This window comes from Tiliqua scincoides, chromosome 2, assembly GCF_035046505.1.
Source record: "Tiliqua scincoides isolate rTilSci1 chromosome 2, rTilSci1.hap2, whole genome shotgun sequence".
In the NCBI taxonomy this organism is placed as follows: domain Eukaryota; kingdom Metazoa; phylum Chordata; class Lepidosauria; order Squamata; family Scincidae; genus Tiliqua; species Tiliqua scincoides.
This window is the reverse complement of record NC_089822.1, coordinates 92,295,456-92,318,302: the sequence shown is the minus strand read 5'-3', so window position 1 is coordinate 92,318,302 and position 22,847 is coordinate 92,295,456. Positions and strand designations below refer to the sequence as shown.

Sequence of the window (22,847 nt, the reverse complement as noted above, 5' to 3'; positions counted from 1 at the left end):
GAATCTGGGTAACCTGGAAATGGGCCTTTAGTGCTTAAACAGCTTTATGGGTTGGAAGTAGTGTGGTTTGGTAGCAAAATGGTAGGATCCCTGATATTCTCACTTATTTGTTAACCCTGTTTAAACTTGGATCCCAGTCTCTAGGTGGGAGTTTTGGGACAGACCCCCCCTCCCCCAGATACTGTGTTCCAACCTGTATATTTCTGCCAGGATGGAAGTTCTTCACCTGAACATAACTCTGGTAAACCCAACTGAAGGATTGTTAACCTTGATTAACATTGAATAGGAAATCCTATACTGTCCAAAAGTGCTAAGATGCTGTTCGATCAGTGATGTTGAATAGAAAATTTTAAATTCCTAAAAATGCGTTTCAATTAAACTATGAATAGATACTCCAACTAGACAGTTCTTGTATTTGTATTTAGGTTTTTGAATTACTTTTGTAACTTTTTGTCGTGTCAATATGTGGAAAGGAAGCAGGATTTTAGGTGCTGGGTCCACCTCCAACCATCTTTCTAAATAAGACTACCTAAGCGTTTAAAAGCTGGCAAAACTTGCAGAAAAGACAAGCTTGGGCTTCCTATGAAAAGAGCCCTGCAGTGGCTAAACCCATACTCTATGGGATGTGGGGTAGAGAAGCCTATACCTATAGATCTAAATTCCGTTTCTCTGAGCCAAAGGCTTTGGAGAGCTGCAAAGTTGGTTGTATGGAAGTTCATCCCCCACTATGATCTATTGGGACTTCACTCCAGTTGTGCTTTCTCCCCACAGTCGTGTCATGTGCAGAAGTATGGCCAGCTTGCTTCTGATCTGCGCAGGCGCATAAAAGGGCATATCCCTGTTCATAGTCAATGAACCAACAGCAGTTCTGGCTGTACTGGGCATCGAATGCTCACAGGTGGACGCTGAACCAGCAGTGAGGGTGACGCGTGACCATAGACTCAGAAAGCTAGAGCAACCCATCGTCCGGTCTGTAGTGAATTTCTGGGTTTGTGTTGCAAGTACCTGAGCGTTCCGCTTGGAGGCAGGCTGTGCAGCATGGCATGTTTGAAGAGACACTTGGGCAAAGACTGCACTTGCTCCCAGTGTGGAAGGGATTGTCACTCCCGAATCGGCCTTTTCAGCCACACTAGATGCTGTTCCAGAACCACCATTCAGACCACGATACCATAGTCTTTCGAGACTGAAGGTTGCCAACAAGAAGTAGTTGCAAGTCCTAGTTTGGTGCCCCCGAAAACAAAACTGCAGTGACGCAGCTGCCCATAGAACTAATGCAGAGAACCAGGGTTGTAGCACAGCTATTTCAGGGCAGCGGTGGGTCCCCCCCCCCCCAATATCTCTCACACACACAAGCAGAAGGATCTTCTTTCAGATGTTTTGTGTGGCTCACATTTTGCTGGTCTTAGTTTTCAAATGGGCAACCATCCTGCCCCCATCTATTCCAACTCCAACTAACAGTTGCACAGGAAATAAGGCTGCCATCCTATCCACATTTATCTGGCCAAAATTTTCTCCACTGGCCAAAATTTCTCCTACAAGTATCTTTCCCTTCTAACCCGATGCGCGCACTCTGCCTGTTTTTAAAGCCAGTTCGGCCCAACGTTGCATAAATGCAACAGGGACCAGATGTGTACACCTGTGGGCAGGGCAGCAATGGGTTACGGGTGCTGCTGCCATCCCTCTGCACGCTGACCTGGAGATCCCACTGCCATGGCATGCGTAAGAGCCCAATCCTCTGCGTGTCTACTCAGAAGTAAGTTCTATTATAGTCAACGGGGCTTACTCCCAGGTAAGCGTCGATATGATTGCAGCCTAAGAGCCCAATCCAATGCAAGTCTACTCAGAAGAAAGTGGGGATAGAATTGCAGCCTCAGAGCTCAAGCCTCTGCAAGTCTACTCAGAAGTAAGCCCTATTATAGTCAATGGGGCTTACTCCCAGAAAAGTGGGGATAGGACTACAGCCTAAGCAAGCATGGCAAACGGGATGGGGCGGTGAGGCTCCCCTGCGCCTAGGAGGAAGCCCCTCCCGTTGAAAGAATAAGCGGGCTTTGCTTCCAAGCAGGCGTGGGTTGCATGGAGGTGAACTGAATTGAATTGAGCCCCTGCTGCCGTAAAGCGTGAAATTGCCGTTCGCGAGGGGAGGGGGCCGTCAAGCAGGGTGTCGCAAAAAAAAATACAACAACCCCAGAGCCTGCCTTTAGGAGGGCGTGAGGCGTCTCCATCCTCGTCTGAACGGTAAGGGGGGGGAAGTGGAGGGAGCTGCTGCTGTCCCGTCCTGTTGCCAGAGCTCAGCACTGCAGCTGCTGCCTTGTTGCCCTGAGTCAGTGTGTGGGGGCCCTGGGTGTGCCTGGGCTGCGCTGAGAGGCTTTGGGGGGGCTGGCTCTGCTTGCCCCCTGCCCTCCTCCCACCCCCTTTGTTTTGCCTGCTGTGTCCGTCAGGGTGGCAGCTGCTGGAGTGCTGCCCTTGGGAGTGCCTGGGCAGGAATGCGACACGCTGACTCAGTGTATCACAACCTACTGCCACAGTGTTTCTCAGTCAGTGCTGCTTGTGCCACTGGTGGCACTCCAGGTGGTGCCTGGTGGTCCCAGGGGGGCCAGATGTCATAACCGCAACAGAGGACCAGGCACCCCAAAGTGTAGGACATGCCAAAATACAAGCTAAAAACACTGTATATGGATTTCATGTGGTTAATTTAAACAATATGTTACTTATTATTAAGCATAATATTATATGACATGTAATTTATTAATTAGAAGCTATATAGAAAACTATATTACACATAATTTGTAAATTAGGCTATGCACTGCCTGCAGGGGCCCACTCACAGGGAAAAGGAGGACATTTCAGTTCCTTTCCAGGACACGAGGCTAGAAAAGAGGGCATGTCCTGGAAAAAGAGGACGCCTGGTCACTCTGGGTGGTATGCATAGGACATCCAGATCCCCACCACCTGGCAACAAGAACAGCAACGCGTTGTGACAAGCAGTGATAAGGACGGGCAGATCCCTGACACCTTGCAGTGAGACCAACAACACAATGCAACAAACTGTGGTAGGAGGCTTGGCTCAGCAGGCAGAGCTCCAGGGTGCACTTTTTGTGCAATCAAAAAAGACCTGCCGTTCACCATGAGCCCCTTACCTGCGTGTGTTGTGTTGCGCCTGGCCTTCCAGCCTGGAAGCAACTGGCAATGACATCATTAAGTGGACCATTAAAAATGGTAACATTGGGGACAAATGTTGATAAACAATGCATTATAAATATCAGTGAAGAGAGGGAGAGAAAGGGCAAGCTCATTACCCTTATGTCAGTGGTCCCCGAACTGTGAGCTGTGTCTCCCCAGAGAGCTGCGGAAACCAGCTTGGGGAGCTGCAGAATCCTTGGGAAAACCCACCACCCTATACAATGTGGATTGTAACCCTAATGGGGAGCCACCAGTTGAAAAAGTTTGGAAACTACTGCTTTATGTGATTTTGTTTCAGTGGGGGATGACAGCTTCGCTGAAAGTGATTTGGAGAGGTAGAATTTGCATCACAAGTGGGAGTCATGGGAGTAACGTGGTTTAAAATTGTATATAGAAAAATAACTTTTCCTGAGATGTTGTCTCTTTCAATGGGTGTGTTGCAGGTAGACATTCAAAAGGTGTATCTCTCTTGCCCCCCCCCCCTTTACTGATTCTCAGTGGTAGGAAATGAAGAATTTTATCCTTGGGTCAAAAGCACAAGCTGTATATTAGGGAGAGTCTGTGGAGGGAAAAGGTTCTAGTTTGATTATGTTTTGATGCCTCACAGAGCTTGACACAAGCTTTTTGAGTTTTCTCCTTGTTAGTTTGGTTGCTATTATAGTGTTGCACCTGACCGAGGCTCTGGGAATCAGCTTGAGATGGAGGAGGAAAAAGGAAGTATTTGAAAGATAAAAAGTTGTAACGGGTGGCTTCAAATATCCATTTATTCATCTAGATATTTATATCCCACCTTTCTATCTCTGAAGAGGCCACTCCCCCAGGAGGCTTACAATATTTTAAAACATACAATACAGTAATAACATTCTCTGACCTGTGCTTGTCTCCATAGAATTCAGTGTTAAGGTCCTGCAGGCCTGGGGATGTTGACTTCTTTCTTCCCCATAGTGCATGTGGATCTGAAGCATTAACTTGGCTGTATGAATGCATCCTCAGCTTGTGAAAAAGGAACAAAACTTCCAGATTTGAGAAATATACCGAAATCTTTCTGGAACAATTGAAAGTTTTTTTGTTTTTTTTTAAATTAATAACAATAGAAGCTATGCAGAAGGTATCTTCCCCAGATTAGGAAAGATGCAAATAAGTCCAAGAGAATGCTAGCATGGTTAAGGAGCAGAGCTGAATAAGTTATAAAATGCAAGAAATTGGGCTCTGAAAGATGGACATCTTGTCCCAGTGAGAAGTACGAACTCTGGCAAAACAAATGTCTGACACAGACAAAGCAAGCAGAAAAATAACTTGAATGCTTGTTTAGAACTTGTTGCTAAAAATACTGAGACTAGCCATAAACACATCTTTATACCTCAAGCAGTGGCAAGTTGGGACTATTTAGACTGCAAAGAAGTGAAAGGATTGCTAAATGTGGAAATGGAGATTGTAGTGAAGCTGAAAATTCTTTGGGTCTTTGCTGTTGGAGGTGTTGGAGAGATCCTCATGTTTCAATATCTATTTTAGGGGAGGGCAACTCTTAGAACTGAGTTGGAGCTCCTCTACAAATTTAGAAATTAGCAAGTCCACCAGGTACAGATGGCATATATCAGGGGTGGCCAAACCACAGCTTATAAACCACATACCGCTCTTTAACTTATCATGTGCAGCTCACGGAAATATGTAGGCTGAGCTTTTTGCATCACAATTCATGTAAAAGGTAAATAAAAATGTTCAAGTTTTATAATTATCTACCAGGTATACACCGAGAGTCCACTGGAGAAAGCGTACGTTTAATGTTCATGGTGAGTAAATATATTTAAGAAATTAAATGCTTCTTAAAAATTGCTGCTCTCAAACATTTCTTTTACGGCTCGCAAACATCTGAAGTTTATCGTATGTGTCTCTTATGTTAAGCAAGTTTGGTCACCCCAGCATACACCCCAAAGCTATTTTAGTGTTGAAATGATCTTTTGAAAGAATTGTAGCTTAAAATATGCTTCCTTGCTAGACAGTTGAAAAGCAATCAAAATTATCAAATTTTAAAAAGCATTCTGGGGGAAGCATAGAAATTGCAGGTTAGTTAGCATAATGTTTGTGCTGTATAAGAAGATGGAATGCATGTTTAAAGCCAGAATTATGTAGCACAGGATCATCACAGATTCTGCAGAGGGAAGTTGTGCTTCGCCAACCTGGAGTTCTTTGAGAGCTTCAGGAAGCATATAAGTAGAGGTTAACCAATAGACATAACATACTTCCCAAGAATGTTTTAGAGAGAGACCTTTGCCAGGAGTTACCAAGACACTTTGATGAGATCTCTGGCTTAGTTAGACAGCAAGTACAGATAAATTTTCATTGTATGTTCTTTTTTACACACTGTGTTGCATAAGTGAAATGGGTATATGCAGGTCCCATGAGTTCAGTGGGAGAATTGACCACACGCACAGCCTGCGCCCAATGAAATAAATAGGACTTAAAAGTGATAAACCTTAACTAGATCATGTCCCTAGTTGTAGGCATTTGGGGCATGTATTGGGCATTGTTTAGTCTTATGTTTGTTTCTTCCCCTTGCTATTGAGATTAAAAATAGATTTTAAGAATACTGTAATATAGGGAGTGATTTGCATTCTGGTTTACTGAACTGCTATCTTTTTTCCCCAACTGGAATATGCACAAGTATTTAGTCTACATGCATTAAAAAAAACAACAACTAGATCTTCTTATATGCACTAATAACCGATGCAGACCCCTGTGGTCCCTTTAATTCAGTGCGGGATGTTTTTCACAGCTGTGTTTCCCCACAGCCAAGTCAGAGAAGGCCACCTGAAAAGATGAGAAGGACCAAGCTCTTCTCCACCAATGGTCCAGTCAGCCCTGAAGACTAATGCAGAGAATTAACAAGAACGTGGTGCTGGGTCTTCTTACTTTGACAAGCTCAGTCTTCCTCCTCTTCCAGTTGTACTATTATAAGTATTATTTGTCTCCTAAGGTAAAAATATTTACAATTTCATGGAATATGTTTGTATAGAACAGATTAATTATGCTGAAATTAGGGAAGTGCTTATACCAATTAAAATGTCTAATTCCATGAAGCGTATTCCATGACCTACAGATGGAAGAGATAAAATTAGGGCAGGAGTCCTAAAGCAGCATACCTGCTTGGAAGCAAGTCCCATTGCAACCAGTAGGGCTTATGCTGAGTAAACATGGCTAAGATCAGGCTGTAAGATTTGAAACACCCTGATTCACAGTCTGGCCTTTTAGTAGCCAAGCAGAACAGAGCTTTTATATAAATATGGGCACTCTTCTGATCAATCTGGCTTGGAATTCAATCTAATATTCCTGCAGGTACTTCATAAGCATACACACTGAAGTTCTAAAGGACTCTGGTTGGCTATGAGTCTGAGGCAAGGGCTGCTTAAATCAGATCTGCACCCCCTCACTGGTGCACTCCTATCCAGGCCAAGATGAGATCTCCTTAGTTTTAACAGCATAAGAAAGAGAGGTGCTCTCAGACCATTTTCTAGGCCTGAATTTACTATGGTTCCATGTTCCTGTCAAGCCTCAGTAAATATTTATCCATTGCCTATCCTTTGCCGTCCAACTTTGTGGGAGGGAAAGAGCATTGGGGACAATTTTGCTACTATAGGAATTTTACCACCCCCAAGACTTGGGTTCAAATAGAAACGGTATACTGTACTGTTACATTAGTGGAAAATGTCATTGAATTTTTCCTTTTCATAATTATAACTTGATGGTAGGACTGGGATTTGACTTGCAAACCCTTTTCTCTTTTGTTCGGTGGTGTCAGAATGGAGCCGTTCTTCCAAAGATTAAGGGGAGCAAGGCAGGACAAGATAGTCGACCAGGGGTAAGGTCCAGTGCTTTCATTTTCTTTTCTTTTTTTAACTTTCCTGGCACTGCTTCATTCAATGGGTTTTGTGCTTCTTCCAGCAACGGTCATTGTGTAGCTTTTCCTGTTGTCATCATACAGCCTAGAATTTACAAGTGAAACAAGTAGCACGTCATTTTTTCTGAAATTCATGGTATAAGCCCCACTAAAATGCTAGTGGGATGTGAATATGTAGATGGTGTGGTGTAGTCGCCAATGGGGTGCATTTGGATGTGGAACATGTACTGGTTCATGATGTTCTTGGTCTGATCCAGCTTTGTCATTGTGTCTGTCATTGTGTCTGCATCTAAATAAAGGTCTGTCTGATGTTCCACACTGGCTTTCAGCAAGCTAAGAAAGAGAGGTTGCCTCTATCAAGCTTCAGGTTAAAGGACTTCGCATGCTTTGCTGGTGCAGTGTCCACAGCCAGATCTACAGTTGCACACTTGAGTTCCTATGGAGTCTGGCCACTGGTCCATCTGGCTCAGATTTGTTGACACTGACTGGCAGCCACTCTCCTGGGTTTCAGTCATGCATTTTTTCTGCTCTACTTGGAGATGCCAGGGAATGAACAGGGTTGTTCTTCATGCAGGGCAGGTGCTCTATTACTAGTGAGCCATGTCTTTTCCCCTAAAGCAGTGGTTCTCAAACTTTTAGCAACTGGACCCACTTTTTAGAATGAGAATCTGTAAGGACCCGCCAGAAGTGATGTCATGACAAGAAGTGACATCATCAAGCAGGAAAATGTTTAACAATCCTAGGCTGTAGTCCTACCCACACTTATCTAGGAGTAAGTTCCAGTTACTATCACTGGTTAAAACGTATACATAGTAACCCTTTAACAGTACAGTGCTGTAACATTTCCCCTGATGTAGTCACATACCATGGTAGCATCAATATATTAAAAATAAAATACTGAAATGAATGGGGACCCACCTGAAATTGACTCGCGACCCACCTAATGGGTTCCAACTCACAATTTGAAAACACTGCGGACCTGAAGTTTAAATATACCCTGTTTTATAAGGATGCTAAACTGATTTCTTTGTTACTATGGGTATTGAGGTGTAAAAGCTTTTGAACGCCTGTTGCCACGTCTGGGAAGGTTGCAAGACATATTGGGTTGCAATCCTCTGCACATTTCTCCCAGAGTAAACTCCACTGAACCTTGGTTTTTTTTATTTCTAAATGAACATACCGAAGGTTGCACTGTTGTTGGACTTGAAGCATGTGTGAAAGAGTTTGTGAAATGTCATAGGGATTACTGTCCTGCATGGACATTGACAGTTGATGAAGATTTCTGAAAATGGCTTAAGTAACTGATTATGTTCAATGCTAGTATTTTTTCAGTTGTAGTTTGAATTCTATTAAATGAAACTGAAAAAATTTTCAGTATTTGAGACCCCCACATATTATTGTGGAATTAAAGTCCACTTTTTGTCCAGAAACTATTACTCTAGGATTAGTAGAATGCTACCACATTTGTGACTTTTGATTTTTCTGCACATTATGTATTTTTGTTCTTGGCATAATAACAGTCTTGTGAATCATGATGGATATCATTGTTCAAGGGTGAACTTATGGGTCTTGGTCCAGGATCCCAAAAACTACGCAACTAGTTCTATGCATCCAGGAGGAAGTGGGACTTGTGCTAATCACACAGCAGCTTTGCATGGCATGCCCACAATGGCACATGGCAAATTGCTTTTGAAATGGAAGTAATTTGTGATAATGTGTGTTAACCAGTGCTCAAAGAGGAAGAAAAAGTCAAAAATGTCACAGGGCAGGCCCAGATTATTGGGATACACTTATGAAATTCTTTGGATCCTGACCATAATTAGTACAATACCAATTTTGAATGCTGACTGAATTACATATTTAGTCTTTTCATACATATGGCTAACTCATTTTATTTATTCATTTGTATTTCTTCTTCCCCCGCCCCATCTTTTTAAACAGCATGTGGTTCGGAAGTTCCTTGGTTTGATGTCCAGTCATAACATACCTGTATATCTTATTGATCCATTGCTTCTGGGGTTGATTAATATAGACTTGGAACAGCTCAGAACTTCCCCTGATGGCCACCACTCAGAATGCAAGTACTTCTGTGCTCCACGGGACTTCACTACTTTTGCGCTGTTGGACAAAACATGGAAGCTTGAGGTAAGGTTATATTTTCCTTTTATTATAAGGAAAATTATAATATTTCCCTTATATAATATTTGAAGTAAGATAAACCTTTCCCAGTCATGCTATGCTGAGCATTTATTTAAGATGATAAAGTTAAAATATTCAGCAATTCAAAGTCTATAGTGAGTTGTAAAGGCAAGGCAAGGCACGCTTAAGGCAAGGGAAATGTGTCCAGTGGGCTGACCACAGGGTAGTGCAAATGGTAATTGTGTAGATTTCTTAAATGTCCCAGGCGCTGGCATTTGGAGATGGTACATCTTCTCCTTGACCTTTAAATGCCTATGTATAGTGACATTTCTTAGAAAGAAAGTCATTGGAGAAAAACACAAGAAGCAGAGGAAAGATGTTATACATTAACATGATGAAAAGGTTGATTGTGAATGTTGTACATCCGGGTCTCTAAACTTTTCATAATGAGGGCCGCATCGTATATTTTAAACATTTTCAAAAAAAAATCAGTTTTATGAATGAATGAAATTTAAACGAGTGAATAAGTTTTACTTGGAACATTTTTGTAATCGGCATGATATAATTCAGAACAAAAGTGTGACACTTGCAAAGAAACAAGGCCGTGCTTAAACTGAGAAATGATATATAACAAGTAAAATGTCAAGCATTAGCAAATGCTCTGACCAAGAAAACAAATTATTGTGAGCTGGATAAAATCTTGTGGTGGACCAGATGTGGCCCCTGGGCCGTAGTTGGAAACCCCTGTTGTACACTTGAAAAATGCACAGTCAGATAAGTTGATAAATGTATTGAACCACACACTGTGAAAACAATTTTTAAAAATAGTCCTAGCAGCATGCATAGAGTGGAACTTGGGATAAACTCCTCCATCCTGCCTGCATGACTAAACAAATTGCTCTGGTTGCAAGGGGAAGGATGTGGTCAGGATGTGGCTGTGCTGTAAATGCACTCATCCTGTATGATGTGGAGGTGATTGGACTATTAAAATATCATCTGAGTTGTTCCACTACCAATTTTCCCCAGAAGTCCACTGTTGTAGGAGACTTGTGAGGGTGGCCTTTTGGCTTTTGGGCGCTTTGAGGGTAAAGTGGCCAGGTCACTACCGCACTGGAAATGTGTGCAAATCCTAAAACATGTCCCAGAATGTTCTGCAAAGAGCAAGGGTTCTGTTGTACCCATTGTGGGTTCCTTGATTGAGACGTCAGCATGCAAAGGGTTCCTTCAAGACAGAATGTGAAAATCACAGGGTTAAGGTACACTGGATTGATTGTAGTTGACAATACTGCATCAAAAAGTAACTTTTCTTTGTGTTCATCATCATCATCATCATCATCAACCCTTTATTAGCAGAATAGACATACAATACACACGCACACACACACAAATATATATAAAACCAGTAAACAATTTAAAAACTATAAAATCCTAACCTTACTTTACATTTGTGTTTAACTGCCTCCTCCTTCTCTTAATAATTAAATTCAATAGAGATGCCACTTTCACTGAGAGATTTTCATTATCCCCCATTTCTCAAGAGTGGTTTTCTTAAAATGTTCATCAGTGGTTTGGTTTTGCAAAACAGTAGAAGCTGAAAGCTCACATATACTGTCTGTATTAGCAAGAAAGACCCACTGGGAAGTGGTGTAATTACTATAGATCTGTTTTGTCAGTTCTTGTGTTCGTTCCTTCAGTTCTTTCCTTTAGCACAGAATTGTGCTATGACACAGAATTGTGATTTTTTTTTTTAAAGAGTATCGACACAAATGTAGTGTGTCATTTTCAGGTGGGCTTACTCCGAGCTGCTGAGAAGGTGGGATTCCACTGGCTAAAGATTCAGAACAAAGACCCACGCCTAGAAGGGATGGAAGACCTCTCTGGGACTGAGATTCCCCTGCACTACATCTTCAGACTGGCAACTCATGCTATCCACCTCGTGGTCTTTTATGAGAGGAGTGGCAACTATCTTTGGCACGGACCACTGCGGTTGAAACGTCATGTGGACCGGAAGTTTGTGCCTTTCCGGAAGCTACAGTTTGGCCGCTACCCTGGAGCCTATGACAAGTAAGAAGCAGCAAAGCAACATTTTCACTAAAAAGAAAAAAATGATTTGTGGGTTTTCTTTCTTACCAAAAAAGCTGTCAGACTTGCTTCACATCTATGCTAAAATATAGATAAAATCAGACCTGTGGAATTGTAGGTTCAGTCACACTATAAATTACTACATTTGACTAATATAGGTAATGAGACAATCTTTTTTTTACATTCTCTTGCATAATAAAACTTCCAGCCCAATCCTATATTACCCCAGCACCCAGAGGAGCAGCAGCGCTGAAATGGCTGCCGCCGCATCCTATGGGCACAGGGGCAGCCACCGGAGTAATGCGGTTGCAACCCCAATGGGTCTCTTTAGAGCTATGTCCACTATTTAGCAGGTGCAGAACCAAGGAGGCACATGTTGTGCTTCCCAACCCAGGAGAGGGGTTAGGATTCAGCAGCAGAATCTGCCACCGTCGCTACCCCCTTTCATGGCCACTCTTCTCCTCCCTCTGCCCAGTTCTGCGTCCCGAAAAGCTTTGCCACCAGCCCAGTTTACCACTGGCCTCTCCCCACGCACACCCTCAGTGCTGGCACAAAATGTCTTATGGGGGGGGTCAGGACAGCACCGGTACCACAGCCCATAGAATTGGGCCCTCAGAGTTATCCAATGGCTGTAAATTCAGGACAGGCTTCTCACGTTGCATTTTAACTTACAGAATTCTTTTCAACGAGATACAGAGAATGCTTTAAAGGAGAATTAGGCAAACTAATAATGGAAGATCATACACACATAAAAGTTATCAACAGACCTTAATGATGGAAAATGAAAAGGAAATTGCTCTTTTTTTATTGGATGTGTTGATAAGGTTAATGTAAACCTTGTGTGCCTTCTTCCATGGCAGGCTGGAGCTGCTAAGTGTTTCCATTGATGGGTTAATAGTCCAGATTCCAAAAGAGATATCCCATTTCCTAGAGGAACGATCCCACTCCAGGTTTATTGAATGTAGGTTCCGAGAAGCTCGGTCTTTCTTTCAGGTTAGTGGTATCAAGTTGTATGTCTTTCCCAATACAAACCTCTTTCATGTGTGTTCATTTTGTCCCTAGTTTTAAAATAGCAGGTATTAAAATGTTAGTTGTATGGGATTCTTAACCGAAACGTGAACACATTTAAAAAGCATTGGTAATACAGAAAGTGTGTGTATGTTCTCAGTTTATTGAATCCTACCAAAATGTTCTGTACCAGCCTGGGACTGTCCAAGTCGAGTGCTGCAAGGTACCGTGGCCCACCATTCCTCAGTAAGCCACCTGCCTCTTGCAGGCTCATGAGCTGCGCTCAGCTTGGACAATCACTGTTTGTGCAGTCTTGACTGACTGCATTCTGTCTTACAAGGCTTACACTGGCCAAAAAGCTGCTACAGAGACAAACTGGAAAGGTCAAACTCATTTTCAGTTTCTTAATAGTGATTTGTATTTAGATATTTATCCATTTGGATGTATAGTTTGCCATGGTTTGGATAGCTCTGTAGCCCAGGATACAAAGAGTTGTTTTCGGCATACCCAAGGGAGGGCTTGTGACTTGAGCAGAAAGTCATCATGCGCTGTTTTGGAAACTTCCCTTCTGTTTCAAAAATAAATTTTCCCTACAGAAAGTTTCTGCTCAAGAGGAACAAATCCAAACCTTGTGTGGATCTTGGCCGTAGTCTTATTTTAAAGTTTAAATCCTAAATATAGTGGAAATGGCGTCTGATCAAACCATGCTAACCTTTCCCACTTCAACTCAGCAGCTTAACCTTGTATCCCAGAAGCCAGACTTCTGTTGGCAACCTTCAGTCTCAAAAGACTATGGTATCGCGCTCTGAAAGTCTGTACTACACTCTGAACTCTGAACTCTACTGAACTCTGAACTCTATACTCTGAAAGTCTGTACTGTACTGTAGTCTGAAGCCAGACTACTTCAGCCAGAAGCTGAACTACGGAAGCCAGACTACAGTAGTATTAATAGGCAAGATTTGCTACATGACTTTGACACTTGGTGGCGCCAAAGAATGAAAATGCATTGTGTGATAGTATTGAATGAATTTTGCGAAACAAGTAGAAGAATGCTTTACTAGTTTGCAAACCATACCAGATCAGAAAAAATTGCTACTTTAATGACTTGTTTGGGTTCTTTCCCTCAAGTGTTTGAGAACCTCTTGAATTGTATTCTCTGTAGCTCCTTATAAAGCTCAACAGTATGTTTGGCTATGTTCTTTGTGGTGAAGGTGAAAATCATAACTGCACTTTTGGGATGGGGGGAATGGGACTTGTATTATTGGACTGAGTTGTACCTAATTTCTTATGTGCAATTTCTGATACAGTGCCTTGTATCTGTGGGGGCATCTGCATTTGAGAAAGTTAACAAAAATACCATTTAAACGTGACTCATCATATAGGTTTTCTAAAATGTCCTTCTCTGAATCCTTTTCTTCAATATTTATTTATCCTTCTCTTTCAACCCTGTTCAAAAGCATCTTGCAACCAGGAGGGAGGGAAGGAGCCAGTTTTTTTCTGACAATTTAGTCCAATGGTTCTGAAACTTTTAGTCAGGGAATGAACAGGGATGCTCTTCATGCAGGGCAGGTGCTCTATTACTAGTGAGCCATGTCTTTTCCCCTAAAGCAGTGGTTCTCAAACTTTTAGCAACCGGACCCACACTTTAGAATGAGAATCTGTCAGGACCTACCAGAAGTGACAGTGTCCCTTTTTTTAAGGGGCAGCAGTATGCAGTCCAGAGGCGACCCTCCATGTTTCTTTACCACAGTTGCATTAGTCCATAATAAGCAGTAAGAAACATCATTTCTTAATTCCTCTCAGCAACCACTAAAATGTCTTCAGCAGACATAACAGTTAGGGGTAAAGAAGTGTTGAGAATAATTATGGAAAGCCAAGAGACTGGGTGGCATTGGAACATGGGGAATGTGTTTCATAAACTGTTAATGCAGGGTGCGAAAGTAATTATTTTTCATCGTTTTTGTAGCAGTACCCTGATGATGCGTCTCTCGAAGCAGTGGAATTCAGGAAAAAAGCCAAGTCACTACTGCATCTCGCAGCTCAGACATTGGGCGGTTTGGGAGTGAAATTCTGGTTGAGTAGCGGAACTTGCTTGGGTAAGGTATCTCATTGGAACTAGGCAACATTTTCTCAGGCTCCAGGGCTGGAATTAAGAACTAGCTGTGTTGTAGCAGCTGTGGGCGTGTGGTACAAGATGTGTCATTGATACTGTGGGTTAGGATGAGGAATCCACCAGAACTCAATATTTAGGCCAGGATCCAAAGAACCATGAAACCAGAGCTGTGAATCCAAGGGGGCTTTAGATTTGAATCTGTGTTGTGCATTTTTCTCTGTTCAGTGTCTCTTCTCCCTCACTCTCACTCTGCTGGCAACCAACTGTTTGCAAAATAGAAAATAGAAAAAAAAATCAAAACTTTCACTAGGCTGATAGAAGCCCCTTGTCTTGAGCCCTTGTAGCTTTTTTGGTCCTGATTCTGTTTTTAAGTGCTCTTTTCTGAAGACTGATTTTTCACTAACAGGCACCTGTCTTTCTTGGGAAAGAGTTAAATGTCTCAGCTTCTACGAAAGTGAACTTATTTCACCACCTTGGGAGCTGCTGCATATTGATTTCTGGAGTTGCCCCAAAGCTGACAGATCTGCTTTTGTGCTTTTAGGTTGGTATCGCCAGTGCAATATTATTTCTTACAGCAAAGATGTGGACTTGGGGATTTTTATTCAAGACTACAAACCAGATATTATTCCAGCATTTCAGATGGCAGGGCTGCCACTAAAGCACAAGTTTGGCAAGGTTGGTGGAGATTTGATGGTTGGTGGACTTTTGATCTTTGCCCCTCTTAGATAATTGTCTATTTAAAGGTGCCTGCAATGCATGGTTTTACAAGGAAAACGTTTGTGCCTTAATCCTTGCACACCATTAAACTTTCTAGATGTATGTATGTACCATTGACAATCGTAATATCATAACAGTATGACTAGATTCACGGAACTAGAACATTTTATGAAAGGTGGTTCATCAGAATGGTCTTGGTGACCATTTACCGAGTTTGATAGTAAGAGGCGTACACTATTGGTCCTTTGATTCATGTTTGACATTCACTGGATACTTGCAGTGTTGAATAATCTTTTAACTGTGAGTGGACCATCTAAGACATGGGTGTCAAACCCTGCTGGGGGCTGGAAGTGATGTCATTAAGCAGGAAGTGATGTCATTAAGCAGGTCATGACCAGAAACAAGCATTTTTTTCTCACTTAGGAACTCATTAGCTGCAGTGACAGAAGGGCATTGGAAAATATATTGATATTTTCAAGATATGGGGAGGCCCAATTATCATGCAGGCTGCCTTTTCATCAGAACATCCCAGCAGCAGATGGTGGCACTGTAAGAGCCTGAGGGCAACATCCGACCCACGGGCCTTAAGTTTGACACTCCTGATCCAATAAATAACACCATAATTGGACCTTCTATGTTGCCTCAAATGAGATGCTTTCCAATAGAGTTACTTCACACACACTTGATTATGAGTGAAATAAATCAAGTGAGGGGTGTGTGTGTGTACACTAACCTTTACAGTTGCTTGATTCTTGAGAGAGAATACGAACCCGTATAAATTATTTTTTGACTTGGTTTTTGTATTTATATCTTAACTTTATATCCCCCAAATTCCTCTCTAAAAGAAAAGCTGCTTTGTTGTTGTTCAAACACACCATATAAGTATTTCAAACACACAATGCATAAATAAATGGGCGCAGAAGGTCCATACACAAAGATCATACATTCAAGTGCAGCCTCTGTTATGCATATGTTCAGCACTCACCTGTGCAGTCTCTATAACAGGGGTGTCAAACTCGTTTCATACCAAGGGCCAACAGCGTTCATGATGCCTGCTGAGGGCCGGAAGTGATGTCATTAGGCAGAAAGTGATGCCATTATTCAAGATATGGGAGAACCAGTTTTCAAGTGGGCTGCCCTTACAGCAGTAACGTCCCAGCACTGCTCAGCTGCAGAGAGCCTGAGGGCCAGATAAAGGTCCACCTGGTGGGTCTTGGGTGGGCCATGGGCATTTCCGGTGGAACCTCTCCCATTTGGTGGGTCTCAAGTGGACCCTGAGCATTTCCGATGCGCCGCAGCCCATTTGGGAGGTCTTGAGCAGGCCCTGAGCTTTTCTGGTGGATCCTGATCCACCAGGTGGGACTTGGGTGGGCCATGGGCATTTTTGGTGGGTCCTGGCTCACCTGGTGGGTTTTGGGTGGACAGTGGGATTTAGGCATTTGGGTTTTGGGTGGACAATGTATCCCAACCTACCTGCTGGGTCTTGGGCGGGCCCTGAGCATTTCGGGTGGGTCCCAGCCTTCCAGTGGGGTCCCAGGCAGACCCTGAGCATTTCAGGTGGGGGTCCAGGTCCATCTGGTGGGTCCCGATGCACCTGGGCCAGAAGTGATGTGTTGTTGTTATTCAAGATATGGGAGAGCCAGTTTTCATGTGTGCTCCCCTGACAGTAGTAACATCTCAGCACTGCTCAGCCGCTGAGAACCTGAGGAACAGATAAAGAGCTTCTGCGGACTACATCCGGCCTCTGGGCCTTATCTTTGACACCCCTTCTCCATAATGTAGTATTCCTTGGGTCCTCTAAGGTGCTTTGCTTTGTCTCCCTTGCAGGTAGAAGATAGCTTGGAGCTCTCTTTTCAGGGAGAAGATGATGTGAAACTTGATATTTTTTTCTTCTATGAAGAGGATGACCACATGTGGAATGGAGGAACTCAGGCCAAATCGGGCAAGAAATTCAAGTATGACTTGGGCTCAGTCATCTTCATGAGAAAGGAATAACCAGCTACCTGATGCATTGCAACATGGCTTACTCTTATCAAAGAGCACCTGTGTTGATGAGAGCATGTAAAAGTTGCTCTTCAGACAGGAAATAATGTCATCTTCTGACATTGACTTTCTAAGTGGCTTTTGGGGAAGCCTGGGTTTCTACAAAGACTTCTCAAGGTTTCCTCAATGAGAAGATCAGTAATACAGTCACAATTCCCTAAATGACAACTAGCTTAATTTTATACCAGACTTTCCTTGTGACATGAAACTGTTGAAGATTGTTAAGTACGTTCTTGGCCACAGACCATGTGAGCCTCAATGATCCTGATCAGTGTACCATGTAGTGCCATGTAACTGTGTGCCATGTAGTTAGAACATGTCCCGGAATCTTCTGTCATACACTGGGATTCTGTGACTTGAAAACCACAGCTCTGTGACTGCAGGAATGGCACTCTCTCTCTCTCTCTAAAGTTCTATCTGCTCTTATGGCTGGAACAAATGAGTGAGGGGAAAAATGAGTGGCAGGCCTTTTAAGGTAGTGGTGTATTCAGTACTGATTATATGTTCTTGAAAGACCTGCAGTAGACTTGAAATCTAATCTCTGTTAAAACAGGTACTGCATAGTCTATGACATATCAGATACATAGAAGTTAAAAGGAGGGACAATGAGAGCAAGCAGAGGTACCTCCTCCTTGGTTCTTTCCTGAGCTTACTGGTTTTATGATTATCTTTTTTTCCCACCCTCTTAATCCACCAAGGATTTGTAATCTTCCCATGCTGCAGGAGAGAGTTTTATATTAGGTAGGGCAAAAGTGATTTATTCTCTCTTTAAGAAAGAACATAGTCCTCTCTCGCTTGCCCCCCTCCCCCCAGTTGTTCTGACATCTTGCCATTTCTTTGCACAGGGGGCCTCAATCAGTTTTTGCAACAAGTGTTGCATTAGTGTTTATGAGAGGAGGCACAGGCCTGCGATGACAGCCTGCTGGGGCAGAACCGCTGCACAATCTGCTGATGCTGGGAAAGGCTGGGAGTCTCTGGCAGATCGCATGTTTTTCAGGATGAGCAGGACTTTAGGGGAATATAGAGGAGGGAAACCGATCTTCCTTTCTAATCACTGCTGAATGCCATGTCTAAATAGCATTCTCGCCGCAGAAGCTTTGGAGCACAGTACGTTTGTTGTAATTGGCATCCTTGGCTTCCTTCAGGACCTCAGGGCGGCATCCATGGGGGCTATAGAAAATCCCATTTTTATCCTCTTGACAATCCTGGGAACTGGTTAGACTGAGAGATGATGGCTGTCAGATTCAAGGATGAGCAAAAATTGGAATCCGGGTCACCTTGGTCCAGGTCAAGTACTTCATCCACAGCACCACCTTGGCTGTCACATTGTACTATGTGTATAAAACCACTGGGATTAATCTTGCCCACATACTTACTTACATACAGATGATCTTCCAAAGCCAGTGTTAATTATCTTGGATAAATCAGTAGTGTTGAGCTTGTACTGCCTGCTCAATGGGTGGCATTTTGCTGGCAACCGAACAGCAACATTTTAACTCTTCTGATTCTGGCCTAATTTTAAGAGAGCTGCTTAGCCTTGGCTGATTGATTGAGCTTTCATCCCATGATAAATTTTGGCATAGATCCTTGTTCCTATTTCCTGAGGTTATTGGCTTGTCCTGGAAGAGAATATTGTCCAAGAATGCGTATCAAATTTGTATCTCTTAATTCAAAGTTGTTCTGACAGATTATAGAATTTTGCTTCCTGAGAATCTGAGCCTTTTGTTGCTGGCGGTGAAGAAAAAGTATGTTTCTAGTCTTCTTGACTGTGAAGTGTTGCTTGAAAGTGTTTGGGCAACAGTTTTAGTTTGCATAATTTATACCAATTACAAAAATTAGCTTTGCTTGTTGCAGAATAAGGGTTATTGGGGTTATTTAATGCCCAAAATGTGCCAGAAAGTTACATTTCAGTGCATTATAAGATCTTTTTTAACCTGCATTTTGTTCACTCTTCTTTTCATATTGCAGGTACCGGTTTTCCAAGTTTACGCTATGTTGGACTGAGTTTGTAGAACTCAAAGTACGTGTACCATGTGAAACTCTCCACTACATTGAGGCCAACTACGGTAAAGACTGGAAGATACCTGTGACGACATGGGACTGGAAAACCTCCCCACCCAACGTACAGTCGAATGGAATCTGGCCTATTGATGAATGGGAAGAAGTCATTCAGCTGTATTGACCTCTCTGTGAGATGCTGAAAGCTGGGATGCATTTATGTCTGCTCTTTGACCTGCCTCCACCCAGAAGTCTTTTTCATGTTTGAGATGCATCATCCATTTTGAAAGGAGTCTTGTAAACCATTTTATTGAGGGTTGTTATGTTTTTCAGCACAACACAAAAATGGTTGTACAGCTTCTGGCACTCATACCAAGAATGCTTTCCTTGAGCTGGGGACAGAGAACTGTGGAGGAGAAACTATACAAAAGAACTACTGTAGAGGAAAAGTAATACTTGACAGCCATTTTGAATCAACATTGTTGAAACATTCCTTCCCAAAGGCCAGAATAAATACTATCCAGTATCCAGAGGTGAAAATAAAGAGCGGTTGACCAGCTAGCTCTCCAGTCTTGCCCCGCCACCAAGGACCTACAGTGTGGAAGGAGTTAAAAAGGCCTGGAGCCACAGCAAATTTAAATACTCCTGGGGTAGAGAGCGTGCATGAGGGTCAAAGTGGTAAAAATAGAAGCTGCCCCCACTGTATGCCATGCCTTTCCATTTCTCCTAGGTGTGACAGTCAACAGCTGGGGCAGGTAATACTTCTTGTGCTGTATTGTGCTGTTTACCAGGGACTATATTAGCATTTCATCATGAGGGACACTGAGAGAATTGAAGGAAGTGTATGTACTTCCGTCAGCAATTGCCCATGCTTCCCTTGATCACTCTAAGAATCTTTGCTGTTGGGCAGCACTTCCCAAACTTATCTCTGGCACAGTGCCTTCCATGCTGCAGACATAGTGCTCAGAACCCAGAAGTACGTGGTGAGGACACATGATGTGATTATATCATCACCAGTTACTTTTGGGTTGGAGACCACGGAGTGACCCTGAAAATGGCGGTAAGAGGCTCAGGGCGGGCAGGTAGGCCCTTCCAGCAGTGAAAACCTCTGTCTGCCAAGCTGAGCCTCTTATCGCTGTTTTCAGCATTGCATCAGGTGCTTACTGCTTAGCAGCAGTCATCCTGCACCGCTCCTGTGCGTTCACTGCAACACCCCCAGGAGCTGCTCCTCATGGATTGGGGACCACTGCAGTAAGGGAACCATTAGTCATGATCAAATTGACACAGTTCTTACTCTGCCTTCTGAATGGTTACTTATGTCTGAGTGTGAATTGAAAAGGTCAGTGTGCTGCCCTTGCCATCCTATGTGGCTCAGCGGGAGTGGAAGGCAGAGCAACAGCTTTTCATACTTTGGTGCTTAAAATATGATCAATCCCCACCCTTCTTTTCCTACATGTGCATCTCCCCTGTAGCTGTATCATAGTCCCACCACCCAGTATGTTTGCTCAGTAGAAAGCCCCATTTAGTTAAATGAGACTTACTCCCATGATGGTGTGCCCAGAGGTGCAGGTTGTGTGCGTCTCTTTCCTGTCTGTACAATATTTACAGTCATGCAAGCCACAGGTCATCTTCTTTCCAAAAGCCTTTAGGAAACCCAAATTTGGTTGCACAGAGAGAAGCTAGTATTCAGAGACAAGAACAATGCTGGTCTAGGATGTGTCCTCTTTTTTTCTAAAGGCAGCCCTTCAGGTTGGCCATCAACGCAGTGCAAAGCTTGGACTGTAAGCAGATAAAATGCCAGCCTGGCTGCTGCTGCCTCCGTTCCCTCCATAAATGTTAAGTTTTTAACATTTGCTGGGGATAAGAAAAGTTTGCAGTTCTGCCCAGAACTGCAAAAATAGGGGAGTTGTCAAGCACCTAGCAGACATCTGTACTGTACATGCCTAATGGGTGTATTTTGGGTTACAAACTCTGCAGTCCTGCTGTAGTCAGTAGCAACTTTTTTCAGTTTTGATTGAAGCTTCGGTTGAGCTTAATTGAAAGGGAAGATGGGTGATTTGCTATGCCTGTTTTGAATTGAGATGGTCCAGTATTTGTTTTAGAAGGCAGCACAGCTGAAAGAAATCTTATTGTCTCCCCTTAATGGACAAGTCAAGAAAACTGGGATTACCAATGACGTGTGAATGTGAATAAAATGTGCGCCACAGAATCTTCTCACGCCTAGTGTCAAAAATGAATTACTTTGGGTACTTTCCTGACTAGACTGCAAAGAGTCTGGATAAGAGGTGGCCAACAGATTTCAAGAATTAAACATGTTGGCTACCATTCTGTTGTCTTGCTCAGGGTTCATTTGGCAATGACTGACCTTCCAACTGCTTGATTCTAATGCCTAATTGACCATGAGTTGCTCAGGTTGCTTCTGTCCTTCAGGCCACTTTTTGGAGAATTGCGGAGCTACTAAGAATGCAGAAGTTAGCCACCCCTAGCCTGTGTGAGGGGAATACATGTATGAAGCTTCAACTTTAGTCGCTTGCTCATATGCTTGATTTATTCTTGCACTTGACTGTGTCCACACTGAAGCATGGTTTATGTTGCCGGAATGGTGTGACTACCACTTCTCCAGGTAAGGCAGTCAAGCAGAATCCTTGACTAGGGATGCTGATTATGGAAAGGAACTCCACTGTTCCCTGGATCCACCTTGGTTCCTCTTTACAGATGTAACCAGAGCATCATAGGATTCAGCCCCAAGGAGACAGCAGCTATGCCACTTTTAATAACATGTGAATAGGCTCTCGCCCTCCCTTGTGATGAGATTTTCTTGCCACTTCTGAGTAATTTGAAGGTAAGCTATTTTGCTTTAGGCTAATTAATGAAAATTAATTTTAGCATGTTGATTTGTCACATCAACCCTTATTAAGGGCAGCTATATAAGAAGCTTGAAATCGGGCAAAGAAGGCCAGGAAACAGAGTTCCTGTGAAGTGTATTTGCACTTGATGAAGTGAAGCACTAAATCTGTGAAGGTGTTCTTGGGGTGCTTATTATATATAATACTGTATACTATGGCCTAATGTCTGTTTAAATTATTTGGAGCTTTGTGATACAAAGCACAATATTGTAGCACTCTGTAGGTGGACAGAGAATATTCTCTAACGTGGTATAAGCTCTGTAATTTCTTCCTAGGGAGGCAAATGAATAGAGAGAAAATGAATGCACATCTTCTAGGTAAAACAGTATTGAAATGATTAAAAATTGTTAACTTATTGAGGAAGTTGTTGACCATTTTTATTTATTTTTAACAAAATGTAACATGCTAGTCAGTGGCTCCATCCAGAGAAAGTGAATTTGGGATCTAGGCTTATGTCTTCTGGTTTGGGGCCAAGTTTTTGATGTCTTTATTCCTTTGGTTATGCAGAAAGATGTTCTTAACCTTCCAGTTTGGGAAAGCTACTCATTGCAAAGCCATCTGAAAATGTTTGGAATTTTTGTAAAATGTGTGTGTACTTATTAAGCTTTTATATGTAATAGGCATAAAAAATTAAAATCAGTAGAGCTATTTGGAAATATCAGTGTTTGTGTATCTGATGAATGAATTTATAATGTAACCGTGACATTCTTATTTTTTAAGTTAATCTGTGGCTCAATTATGGGAAAGCTTTAAAAATGTCATAATG

General features: G+C 42.7%; 1 protein-coding gene across 4 annotated transcripts; it reads left to right on the top strand.

Annotated features, from left to right (window-relative positions):
- Window positions 1-2,162: 2,162 nt before the first annotated feature.
- Window positions 2,163-22,737, top strand: FKTN (fukutin). 4 transcript variants are annotated; one of them, XR_010793746.1, is made up of 12 exons: window positions 2,163-2,235; window positions 4,924-4,970; window positions 5,970-6,154; window positions 6,977-7,036; window positions 9,017-9,220; window positions 11,001-11,278; window positions 12,157-12,289; window positions 14,271-14,400; window positions 14,959-15,092; window positions 16,962-17,089; window positions 19,146-19,930; window positions 21,606-22,737. XR_010793746.1 is itself a non-coding variant. In XM_066614594.1 (11 exons), the coding sequence occupies exons 3-11, from the start codon at window positions 6,050-6,052 to the stop codon at window positions 19,357-19,359; spliced, it is 1,383 nt and encodes a 460-aa protein (XP_066470691.1). In that variant the 5' UTR covers window positions 2,163-2,235; window positions 4,924-4,970; window positions 5,970-6,049; the 3' UTR covers window positions 19,360-22,737. The 4 variants fall into 4 exon arrangements, 3 of the variants coding, with proteins under 3 accessions (XP_066470691.1, XP_066470687.1, XP_066470688.1); XM_066614594.1 differs by having other exon boundaries at window positions 14,274-14,400; window positions 19,146-22,737; XM_066614590.1 differs by having other exon boundaries at window positions 19,146-22,737.
- The last annotated feature ends 110 nt before the right edge of the window (window positions 22,738-22,847 follow it).

Coding starts and splice junctions, on each gene's coding strand:
- FKTN (XM_066614590.1), top strand. CDS start 6,050: ATGCAGAGAATTAACAAGAACGTGGTGCTGGGTCTTCTTACTTTGACA. Junction 9,221..11,000: donor ACAAAACATGGAAGCTTGAG/GTAAGGTTATAT, acceptor TGTCATTTTCAG/GTGGGCTTACTCCGAGCTGC. Junction 14,401..14,958: donor GAGTAGCGGAACTTGCTTGG/GTAAGGTATCTC, acceptor TTGTGCTTTTAG/GTTGGTATCGCCAGTGCAAT.